This window comes from Euleptes europaea, chromosome 1 (assembly GCF_029931775.1).
Source record: "Euleptes europaea isolate rEulEur1 chromosome 1, rEulEur1.hap1, whole genome shotgun sequence".
NCBI lineage: Eukaryota > Metazoa > Chordata > Lepidosauria > Squamata > Sphaerodactylidae > Euleptes > Euleptes europaea.
Genome location: NC_079312.1, coordinates 29661672 through 29674445, shown reverse-complemented (window position 1 = coordinate 29674445; position 12774 = coordinate 29661672). Strand labels below are relative to the sequence as shown.

General features: G+C 51.3%; 1 protein-coding gene across 1 annotated transcript in view; it reads right to left on the bottom strand.

The window, feature by feature from the left end:
* Positions 1-3470: 3470 nt before the first annotated feature.
* The window catches only part of MTMR14 (myotubularin related protein 14), a gene marked incomplete at its 5' end in the record, with an annotated part of 106944 nt that continues 97640 nt past the window's right edge, over positions 3471-12774 (bottom strand). The window contains one exon of the mRNA XM_056846532.1: positions 3471-3651. Coding sequence (XP_056702510.1) covers positions 3474-3651 — 178 coding nt within the window. The remainder of the gene's footprint in view (positions 3652-12774) is intronic.

The window sequence follows — 12774 nt, the reverse complement described above, 5'->3', positions numbered from 1 at the left end:
AGTCAGATATCTTCATTTATTTATTTTTGGTCATGTATCCCGCCCTCTATCCTGGCCGAAGCTTACCTTTTTTTGTTCTCTACTCTATCCATTAATTTGACAGGCAAATCCATTTCAGACCTTTTAGCAGAAGGCTGCAGCGGATCACCCTTGCTTAGGGGAGGGGCCATGGCTCAGTGGTAGAACATCTGCTTGGCATGCAGAAGGTCATTGAATCATAGAACTGGAAGGGACCACCAGGGCCATCAAGTCCAACCCCCTGCATAATGCAGGAAATTCACAACTACCTCCCCCCTCCACACCCCTAGTGACCAGAAGATGGCCAAGATGCCCTCCCTCCCATCATCTGCCTAAAGTCACAGAATCAGCATTGCTGACAGATGGTCATCTAACCTCTTCTTAAAAACCTCCAGGGAAGGAGAGCTTACCACCTCCCGAGGAAGCCTGGTCCACTGAGGAACTGCTGTTAGAAAATTCTTCCTAATGTCTAGACGGAAACTCTTTTGATTTAATTTCAACCCGTTGGTTCTGGTCCGACCTTCTTGAGCAACAGAAAACAACTCGGCACCCTCCTCTATATGACAGCCCTTCAAGTACTTGAAGATGGTTATCATATCCCCTCTGTCTTCTCCTCTTCAGGCTAAACATACCCAGCTCCTTCAACCTTTCCTCATGGGACTTGGTCTCCAGACCCCTCACCATCTTTGTTGCCCTCCTCTGGACACACGTTCCAGCTTGTCTACATCTTTCTTAAATTGTGGTGCCCAAAACTGAACACAGTACTCTAGTTGAGGTCTAACCAGAGCAGAGTAAAGCGATACCATAACTTCGTGTGATCTGGACACTATACTTCTGTTGATGCAGCCCAAGACTGTGTTTGCCTTTTTAGTTACATCATCACACTGCTGACTCATGTTCAGTGTTTGGTCTACTAAGACCCCAAGATCCTTTTCACACACACTACTTTTTCCCAAGTTCAATCTCGGCATCTCCAGCTAAAGGGACTAGGCAGGTAGGTGATGTGAATAGACCTCTACCTGATACCCTGGAGAGCCACTACCAGTCTGAGTAGACAATATTGACTTTAATGGACCGAGTGTCAGGTTCAGTATAAGGCAGCTTCATGTGTTTACCCCTTTGCCCTATAGCCCATTTCTCCTCTCCATTTATTTAATCGTATCCTTCCTTGCCTTGCTCAGTAGCCTCAATCCACACCATTATAGGCACAGACTGGAGAGGCATCTAGTCCAAAAGTACTAGAAATCAATCCCAAGGCATCTTACTTTGAAAGTATTGCTGTTCATTTCCCTTTGTGATTTCCCTGTGAACATCCTGTTCATCCATTTCCACTCCCTCCCCCAATTAATTTCAGAACGTTCACAAAAGAAACAACAGAAAGCCCTTCAGAGGGCAGACTCCTATCTCTGAGAAAACATAAGCATGGAGAGAGCCACCAGGATTTCTCCCAATGGTCCTGACAATTACAACCCTAACACACAACTGAAACAATCAACTTGGAATGTTTCGGTCACAAAAAGGGAGTGCCACAGCTGTATCACAGAGCACACCCTTTGTGTAGGGCGGGGCTGTGGCTCAGTGGTAGCCTTTGTTTTGCATGCAGAAGGTCCCAGGTTCAATCCTTGGCATCTCCAGTTAAAGGGACTAGGCAGGTAGGTGTTATGGAAGACCTCTGCCTGAGATCCTGGAGAGCTGCTGCCGGTCAGAGTAGACAATACTGACTTTAATGGACCAGGGGTCTGATTCAGTAGAAGGCAGCTTCATGTGTTCATGTGTGTACTTCAGGGCTTCTGTTCAGTCCTTGCCATCTCCCTGTTAAAAAGCTCTCCAAAGCAGCGTGGCTCTGAGAGTAGGCCATACGGACTGTTTCTGCCTAAAGACAGCTTCATATGAACAGCAGAAGGAAAAGGCTGATGGAGCATTTGGGAAGAATATAATCCACCTACACCCCACCCCCTCCTGCTTTCCACAGGAAACAGCCTATAACAAGCAAAACAGATCCAGTTTTTGCGTCACCATACCCACTAGAAAAGGCCTCCAGATTTTTCTAGCATAACTGCTGGAGCTACAAGGTGCCGTTTCATATCAAGGTAGGCTTTCGATTATCATAACAATCTAATCCCATTGGAACCCCCCCACACAACTACCAGAGAACAAGGCAGATGCTTAGCCTTGCCAAAGAAATAGTTTCTAGAGAGCCAGCGTGGTGTGGTGGTTAAGAGTGGCGGGCTCTAATCTGGAGAACTGGGATCCATTCCCCACTCCTCCACATGAAGCCAGCTGGGTGACCTTGGGCTAGTCACAGTCCTCTCCGAACTCTCTCAGCCCCACCTACCTCCCAAGGTGTCTGTTGTGGGGAGAGGAAGGGAAGGAGATTGTAAACCGGTTTGAATCTCCTTAAAAGGTAGACAAAGTCGGGGTATAAAAACCAACTATTCTTCTCTTCATGACAGAAAGGATGCTCTCACGGCCCAGTAGACCAGGTCAGCATATCTGCTTACTGAAAAGTCAGATTTCCTATACAAACTACCCCCCCCCCCCACACACACACACAAGGACTCAAGTCTTTATGGCTGTAACTGATCCCTGGCATTTCCAGTTAAAGGGAATAGGCAAGTAGGTGATGTGAAAGACCTCTGCCTGAGACCCTGGAGAGCCGCTGCCAGTCTGAGTAGACAATACTTTGATGGGCCAAGGGTCTGATTCAGTATAAGGCAGCTTCATGTGTTCAACTGTGTGCTCACAAGCGCATCCCCAAATCTCAGAAAGGAGCTAAGATTCAGAGGTAGGATGTGGTTCAGCATGCTTCTACAGTTCAGTTCCCTTCACCATGTCCAGTAAATCTGTAATAAACTATACAAAATAGTGTTTAAAGCTGAGATCTATTTGCCTAACTCATACAAGTGACGATATGATTTTGGCACAGAACTCTGATTAGCGGGACAGGGCTTTACTTATTTTCAAGCTGGAGAGGACGGCAAGAGAGTTTTTGCCCTTAGGGCTGAAGAAGAGTCCGAATCAAACCCTGAACTACAAGGGCCTGGGTCAACTTGCACCCTTGAAGGGTTGCTACTTCAGGAATCGTCACAACCTCGAGCATTTCTGACTGAAGGCTCTGGGCACAGCCCCATCGAGTACAAGGAGGAAGGAAGACAGACACAAAAGACAGAACCGGAGTAGAGGGTGTTTTGACACATTTTACTGTGGTGATTTGTCAGAGCTAGCCAAGTCCTGCATGATTGGGGGGAACCCCCCCCCCCCCGCTTTCCAGTAGAAGTCAGCCTAGCCTCAGGCAGCGGAGGCTGTGATCTCAGTCAGTGATGGACCCAGAAGGGCTGGCAGTGAGGCCGTGCGGCTGGCAGCATCCCGAGGAGAATAAGGCCAGAGACTCTGAGCTCGCACAGCTTGAGGTTCCTCCGCCTTTCGGTCTAGAAAGCCGCTTGTGCCGGGAAAGGTCAAAGGATGCCGCTCCCTCTCAGTCCAACGCCCCGGACAAACTGCTCCAGCAGGCCTCCGATGGCTCCCGAGGGGCTGGGAGAGACAGGCTTCAGGGCCACTGTGCTGCTGTAGGTAGCCAGGAACGCCGAACGCACTTCGTCCAGCCGGGACTCCCGCTCCGTCGGCGTCACTAGCCTGAAAGGATAATAAGAAAAAAAACTTTCTATAGCCATTTTAAAGACTTGCTCATTCACAAATGTAACATGCTACAAAGGTAAAGGGGGGAAGAGGAGGAGGAAGAGGAAGAAGAGTTGGCTTTTATATGCGACTTTCTCTACCACTTAAGGGAGAATCAAACCGGCTTACAATCACCTTCCCTTCCCCACAACAGACACCCTGGGCGGTAGGTGGGACTGAGAGAGCTCTAAGAGAGCTGTGACTAGCCCAAGGTCACCCAGCTGGCTTCATGTAGAGGAGTGGGGAAACCAACCCAGTTAACCAGATTAGCATTCACCACTCACGTGGAGAAGTGGGGAATCGAACCCGGTTCTCCAGATCAGAGTCCACCGCTCCAAACCACTACACCATGCTGGCTAAGGACACTGAGTGAAGCGAGTTCACAGCAGAGGTGAAATCTGAACCAGGGCTCAGACCCTAGCTCAAGAGACAGATGAAAACAGAAGACTACGGTAATGCAACTACATGAATGAGTGATGCTTCATATGGACAGGTGGCTCCCCATCTAGGACAGTTAGGTGGATAGGGAACTGGTTGGAGAACCGCACTCAAAGAGCAGTTGTCAATGGCATTTCATCTGAATGGAGGAGGTCCAGTGGGGTGTCACTTGGATCGGTTCTTTACAATATTTTTATAAATGATCTGGATGAGGGTGTGGAGGGACTACTCATTAAATTTGCAGGTGGCACCAAGTTGGGAGGAGTGCGAACACCCCAGAAGATGAGATAGAATTCAACAAGATCTAAACACGCTGGATAAGTGGGCGGATGTAAACAAGATGCAATTCAACAAGGATAAGTGCCGAGTTCTACATCTGGGTAATAGAAATGAGGGACGCACATACTGGATGGGGGATACACTTCTGGGCAGCAGTGTGTGTGAACAAGATCTCGGGGTACAGGTGGACCGTAAGTTACAATATAAACAGCCAGTGTGACGCAGCAACAAAAAAAAAGCTAATGCGATCTTGGGGTGCATCGACAGAGGCATAACATCCAAACTGCAAAATGTCATAGTTCAGCTGTACACAGCATTGGTCAGGCTGCACCTGGAGTATTGTGTGCAGTTCTGGGGGGGGGGAGTTCAAAAAGGATGTGGACAGAATGGAGTGGGTGCAGAGGGGAGCGATGAGGATGATCAAGGGCCTGGAGACCAAACCCTCCAAGGAAAGGCTGAGGGAGATGGAAATGTTTAGTCTGGAGAAGAGGAGGTTGAGGGGGGACATGATTGCTCTCTTTAAGTATTTGAAGGGCTGTCATTTAGAGGAGGGCAGGGAGCTGTTCCTGTTGGCAACAGAGGATAAGACTCACAATAATGGGTTTAAAATTGCAGGAGAAAAAGTATCGGCTAGATATTAGGAAAAAATGTTTTTACAGTAAGAGTGAATCAGCTACCTAGGGAGGTGGTGAGCTTCCCCTCACTGGCAGTCTTCAAGCAGAGGCTGGACAAATACTTGCCAAGGATGCTCTAGGCTGATCTTGCATTAAGCAAGAGGTTGGACTAGATGGCCTGTATGGCCCCTTCCAACTCTATGATTCTATTCCCCTAGAACACAGAGACAAACAACGTCCGCAAGTGGTGCCTCCTCATCCTTGGTCCTCTGTACCTCACTTTGGAAACAACCAAAGCACCTGGGCCTTAAGAGACTCCTTGTTTCGGGAGCACCACGTGGATGGCGCCTCAGATGACCAGGGAAGGGAACATTTGCTCCTCGCAGCTGCTTCTGGGGCTGCCCAAGCTCTGCATGACAGTTGGCCTGGCTCTCTTGTGCCATCCCCACTCCAGCTCTCTGTGGAGCTTCCGTGGCTCAGATGAAGGGAAAGGGCAGAAGACGGCACTAGGGAAAGCTCTAGTCGTGCATTCATAGTGAGAGCTCTCTCTCTCTCTCTCTCTCTCTCTATATATCTATATATAATGAATCTACAGCCATAGGAGGAACTCTGTAATATAGAACGTGCATCTCTTTGGCATAAGCATCAAAACAGCCTCAGTTACTAGACATTGTTCCCTGAGGAGGAGGAAGGAGGAGGAGGAGAAGAAGAGGAGGAGGAGGAAGAGTTGGTTTTTATATGCCGACTTTCTCTACCACTTATGGAAGAATCAAACCGGCTTCCAATCACCTTCCCTTCCCCACAGCAGACACCCTGGGAGGTAGGTGAGGCTGAGAGAGCTCTAAAGAGAGCTGTGACTAGCCCAAGGTCTCCCAGCTGGCTAACCAACCCGGTTCACCAGATTAGCCTCTGCCACTCATGTGGAGGAGTGGGGAATCAAACCCGGTTCTCCAGATCAGACTCCACCGCTCTTAACCACTACACCACACTGGCTCTTGACAGCAATATTGTTCCCCGGAAAGCTACAGCCTCTGTGCTGCTGTGCTCCAAAAGGCAGCCTGAAGCCAAAAGTTTCGTTATTCCAGCAAAAACCAAGGCCAGGCCAGTCTTTCCCTCTCCCTGCACCACTTTAAAACTGGATCTCGCTGGGGCGTCCTGAGCTTTCATCAAAAGTGCTGTGGGGATCAAGCCTTCTGGCTGAAATCTTCCGTATTAATAACGCTCCTCCGGCTCCATTACCCAGCCGGCTCCCTGCCTGGCCTGCCCGCCGCTCCCTAGCCATCCCCTCTGCTGGGCCCGAGTTGAGAGAGCGGTTTCTAAAGGGCAATGGGAAGGGACCCCCCTCCCCGATCTCCAGCTGCGGTTGCTAATGCGCCTTGCTGCTAGCTCCCCCTCCTCCCCGCTTTCTATCCTGCAAGGAAATAGGCACGAGAGGGAGGGAGGGAGGGAGGGAGGGAGGGAGGGAGGGAGGGAGGGAGAGAGAGAGAGAGAGAGAGAGAGAGAGAGAGAGAGAGAGAGAGAGAGAGAGAGAGAGAGAGAGAGAGAGAGAGAGAGAGAGAGAGAGAGAGAGAGCGCTTCATGCGGAGTAGGGCAAGCCCTCCCAAGTGATTTGCCTCTTCTCCATCTGATCTACATACAGATGGGGGGGACGCAAAGGAGACGTTCCAGATGAGAGCCACGCAAAGGGAGATTACGGTTCAAAGGCATCTGTTCAGAGCGTCTTAAGGGGGGGAAAAACAATCTCTGTCGTGCCTGCCACGTATCTGCCCCCTCTCCACGCCGCTCAAAGGGAATGCAGAGCATCCCTCCGAAAAAGGTCACCCCAAGGCAGCGGCGCACGCCTGCCCATCGCCGATTCCCTTTCTTCTCCCCTAGTGTTCCACAGGCTGGGAGCTGCCACCGTTGATTTGAATGGAAAGCGTCGGAACGCCCCCTGCCACTGCCGGGTCCGGAAAGAGCGACGGAGGTATGAGGCCGGAGGAGGTTGGGACTCAAAGGGATGCAGAAAACCCAACGGACAGGTGGCCGACTGGGCCTCCTCTGTTTTCCCTGCCAGTGTCAAAAGGGATGGATGGAGAAGGAACAGCTTTTGTAACACCTCCCGACATTCCACTGACACAAGATGGTGAGGGTGTGGAACTCCCCGGAATCAAGCTTATACTTCTGAAGCTTCAGCGCGGGGCTGAGCATTTGAAAACCAAAGCTACACCCCCACCCAAATCTATACTCTCACCCTCCATCGGGGAAAGTGGCGCTTGGATCTTCTGTCAGGACACCGGCCTTCCTTTGCTCAGCTTTTCAGCCTTCCTCCCAGAACTTCATAATGCTAAGAACATATGAACACAGGCTTATGGTTGAGGCCAACTGTGGTTAAGAACATAAGAAAAGCCGTGCTGGATCAGGCCAAGGTTCATCAAGTCCAGCAGTCTGTTCACACAGCGGCCATCCAGGTGCCTTTAGGAAGCCCACAAACAAGTCGACTGCAGCAGCAGCATCCTGCCTGTGTTCCACAGCACCTAACATAATAGGCATGTTCCTCTGATCCTGGAGAGAATAGGTGTGCAATCATGACTAATATCCATTTTTACTAATAGCCATGAATACTCCTCTCCTCCATGAACATGTCCACTCCCTTCTTAAAGTCTTCCAAGCTGGCAGCCAGCACCACATAAGAACATAAGGAAGGCCACGCTGGATCAGACCAAGGTCCATCAAGTCCAGCAGTCTGTTCACACAGTGACCAACTAGGGGCCTCTTAGAAGCCCACAAACAAGACAACTGCAGCAGCACCATCCTGTCCGTGTTCCACAGCACCTAATATAATGGGCATGCTCCTCTGATCCTGGAGAGAACAGGAATGCATCATGACTAGTATGTTCTAAGTTGGGAGGCTTTAATGTTTAGATCCTCCCTGCTAGCCCTAAGCAGGCTTAGCGAATACACAATACCAAGGCTGGGGGCTCTCCAAATGCTACTCTCAAGGTCGGGCTTATTGGGCTTTTCCCTCCCATCTGGGCTGGTCAAAAAGCCGAGCCGTCGCTCCCCTGTGATTCCACCCGGCATTGGGCAGGCTACTGTTGGAAAACGAGCCCAGGGCTAGATGGAATCTGGTCTGATCCAGCCAGGCTGTTCTTTTCCTGGTGCCAAATCTGGACTCCCAAGAATGCCAAAGGTAGATCTATTTAAGAATAAGAAGAGTTGGTTTTTATACCCTGCTTTTCTCTACCTTTGAAGGCGTCTCAAAGCGGCTTACAATCAGCTTCCCTTCCCCTCCCCACAACAGGCACTTTGTGAGGTGTGTGTTCAGAGTTGGGTTGCCAACCTCCAGGCACTAGCTGGAGGTCTCCTGTTATTACAACGCATCTCTAGCTGATAGAGATCAGTTCCCCTGGGGAAAATGGCTGCTTTGGCAATTGGACTCTATGGCATTGAAGTCCGTCCCCTCCCCAAACCCCACCCTCCTCGGGGTCCGCCCCAAAAACCTCCCGCCAGTGGCGAAGAGGGACCTGGCAACCTGTCAGGCTGCTATCTCGGTTTCGTTATTGCCTCTGTCTCTGCGCTGTATTGTCTGCCCCCCAAGGTCGCATACCTAGGCCTGGGAACTCAGCTCCTGGGAAACTGTATTCAGCCTATGCGTGTAATCTCCCGCCTTTCCTGCCTTATAATATCTCCCAGCTAGTGAGTCTCTCATAGCTGTCATTTTATTCGTTTGCACTGTATGCCTATTTGACCAGTAAAAGCCATCTGTTTGGACTCTATATGACTTTGTGGTGATTTCTGGTTCTGTGGGCCAAGGGCTGACATTATGACAGCTATCACTCTTCACCATTCTACTAGCCAGGCTGGAGCCCAGGGGGGTTCGCCTGCCACTTGGATGGGAGCTGTGCAGCTCTCCAGGTGATCTACTACCCTGGAGCCCTTCTCTGAGGATCCTACTCTGTTACAAGACGTAATCGCTGAACTTTTCCGGACGACCCGAGAGGTTTGCCGCTTGAGGGGACTGGTACAGGGACAGTGGCAATCTCTTGCAGGACGTCTCTGGATGTTAACGTCGGAGGATACTGATGCTCGTTTAGATCTTCAGGACTTGGATCAATTACTGGACGATGCCCGATTGGCGACTGAGGATTTACAAATATTAACTGGACTTTTGGATAATCTTATTTCTCGAGAAACTCTTTCTACCATGGCGGGAGCCCCACCGGAGGGTTTTTCCCTGATCCCGGATGCAGCCAGCTGTCAGGCTGAGGCCAAGCGAGTCGCTATTAGCACCGCTCTTCTCCTTGTGGAATGTACAAAGGACACCCCGGTAGCCACCTTGGCTCAAGTTTTGACCTCGACCTTTGGAGCCGAGGCACCCGCACTGGCGGTTCGAGTACAACCTCTGCTGGGCGGGGAACCCGACCCCATACTCTCACTCCTGGAGACAGAACTTTTGCCGCGCATTACGGCAGAGACTGCCCTGAGACTTGAGAACGCCAAAGTTCTTGCGGATCAGCAAGCCGCCGAAGCGGCTAAGGTCGCAAGAGAGAGAGAGGCTGCGGAAGCAGCCAGGGCGGCTGCAGCAAGGATTAGGAATCAGGCGAACGTGGACACGCGCCCTAAGGGCAATGTACTAGGGCTATCAGGTCTGTCCTTTTCCCCGGCGTTTGTCCCGTCGCGCGCGACCCAACGCGCACGCCGTTTGGCTGACCGACGTCGAGACTCAGGAGAGTCTGAAGACGAGGATTTATATGGGGATAGCTCTCAATGGGCCACAAGCTTCCGGACCAGTAAGCCTCATCTTACTGGTGGCCCAAGTGAGGAGGTTCATCTCTTACGAGCCCAGAATCGGGAGCTCTCCGACCGTGTTGATCAACTCCAGGAAGTAATGGAACGTATGCTTCAGGAGAACAGGCAATTACAACAAACCCTGATAGCTCAGAGACAGCCCGTTCCGATACCGGGTCAGGGGGTACCCGTACAGCCACCCGCTAATGTGCCTGCTCCACCCTTGCCTCCTGGAGCTCCTGTTGCTCCTCCGCCCGGACCACCCGTGCAACCACCCGCTAATGTGCCTGCTCCACCCTTGCCTCCTGGAGCTCCTGTTGTCCCTCCGCCCGGACCACCCGTGCAACCGGGTCAACCTGCGCCCGGCCCTTGGAAGCAACTCAAATTGAGGACTACGTATGACGGATCTCTCGAGACTTTGCCTTGTTTCTTGCATCAAGTGGACAGTTATATGCGAGAACAAGGACAACTTTTCCCCACGGAAGATAGCCGGGTGCGTTACGTAGCTTCCCTTCTGACAGGTAAAGCGGCTGACTGGATGGTCCTCCAGTTTGACACCCGCTCTCGTGCTATTCGTTCCCTCAACAACTTCATGACTGCCCTGAGAAGAAGGTTTGAGGACCCCTTCCTGGGGGAAAGAGCCAAAACGGAACTCTTACAATTAAAACAAGGCTCTGCTACAGTACGAGAATTTGCCGATGAATTTCAACGACTGGCAAGTAAAATTGTAGGTTGGCCCGAGACCACCCTGATCCATCATTTCAGGGAAGCCTTGCATCCTGACATTCTGAACTGGTCTTACATGCGGGGCGATCCCGATACCCTCGAAGACTGGATCCTATTAGCCGAGGAAGTGGAAAGCCGCCGACGCTTTATTTCTCTCGTCCGTCAAAAGCACAAGGAAAAAGGCACCCAAAAGCCTCAACCCAAGGCACCACTGCTCATCCCACGAAATCCCCCACGTCCGCCCCAGGAACGTGAAGCCCGATTTCAGAGGGGTGCCTGTCTTACTTGCGGAGAAATGGGCCACTTTGCAGCCGTTTGCCCGCGCCGCCAGCACGACAACCCGCGCCCGAGGTCGTCCACCACGCAGAGGCACCGCGGCCACCCGCAGCGCAGCTCCGGGAAGACCCACACCCTCTGCACTCCATGCCGGGGACCCAGCCTCCCTGCCTACTACCAACGACCCCGCCGGGTCTCGGATTACAAGTGCCCCATTGGGGGACAACTTTCCCTCTTCGGATGAGGAAAATCCTTGGATTTCTCCAGCCTTAAACCTGGAATCTCCCCTCGACTTGTCAAAAAACGGCTCCGGTCTGTGGTGAATGGAGCGTCTCCACAGACCTCTCAGGATCTTCCTATCAAACCGAATGCTCCTACCAAAATCAAAGAAGTGGACTCCACCGTCTACGTGGATGCAGTTTTACAACAACTTAACGGTGGCCCACAAATCCCCGTCAAAGCACTAATTGACTCCGGTTGCTGTCGCACTCTCATAAGCGAAGCCACTTTTGCTGCACTCAGAGCCGACTCTGAGGTTTTACCCGCCCCCGTCCAATTTGCCCAAATGGACGGAAGCCATTTCCAGGGGGGTCCAGTTGATCACCGCACCATAGGGGTGGCAATGGGAATTGGTTCCCACTGGGAACAAATAGACTTCACTATAGCCCCTATCCGATTTGAAGTGGTCTTGGGAATTAACTGGATTAAAGGACATAGTCCCAGTATTGATTAGGAAACAAACACTATCTCCTTCGCTAGTCCCACCTGCGACCAGCATCGGCAAAACTTTGCTCTGCTATATCCGCCCGTTCCAGCATTAACCTCTACCGCCCCAACACCACCGGCTCTACCCGCTGTATACCGGGACTTTGAAGATGTCTTCGACCTTAGGGAATGTGATGCCTTACCCCCCCACCGGGCCTCAGACTGTGCGATTGAAGTGGTAAAGGACTGCACATTGACCAAGAGTAAGATTTACCCTATGAGCGCTTCCGAGCGCACTGTCCTCCGGGACTTTTTGGACAAAAACCTCGCCAGAGGGTTCATTCGCCCTTCGAATGCCCCAAACTCGGCCCCCGCGTTTTTCGTCCGGAAAAAAGAGGGCGACCTTCGCCTGTGCATTGACTTCAGAAAGCTCAATGCGGTTACCCAGACCAACGCCTATCCTATCCCATTAATATCAGATATTTTGGGACAATTACAGGAAGGCCGTGTGTTCTCTAAATTAGACTTAGTGGAAGCTTACTACCGAGTCCGTATCCGCGAAGGGGATGAGCACCTCACTGCCTTCTCTAGCTGTTTCGGAATGTATGAATTCCTTGTGATGCCGTTCGGATTAAAAGGGGCCCCGGGGGTCTTCATGCAACTCATCAATGAAATCCTACATGACCTTCTATATCGTGGGGTGGTGGTCTACTTAGATGACATTCTCATTTATTCGAAAACTATGGACGAGCATGTGGCTCTGGTCAGGGAAGTTCTGAAACGCCTGCGTAACCATCAACTTTTCGCAAAACTAGCTAAGTGCGAATTTCACCAAAGCAAACTCACGTTTTTGGGATACATCATCTCCCACCAAGGTCTTCGCATGGACCCCGCCAAAGTCCAAGCCGTCCTCGATTGGACTCCCCCCACCAACCGTAAGCAAGTACAGCAATTTCTGGGATTTGCAAACTTCTATCGAGGATTCATCCCTAACTTCGCCCAGGTGGCTCTACCCATTACGGACCTACTGAAAACTAAGGGAAAAGTAAGCTCGGCTGCCTTGCCCTCCGCAAAAATCCTATGGACTGAGCAATGCCAAGCCGCCTTTCTGGCCCTCAAACGCCTCTTCACTTCGGAGCCGGTGCTACAGCACCCAGACCCAAATCAAATGTTCATTGTGCAAGTCGATGCTTCCGATGTAGCCATGGGAGGGGCTCTCCTCCAGCAAGGACCGGATGGTCTTCTTCACCCTTGCGCTTACTTTTCAAAAAAA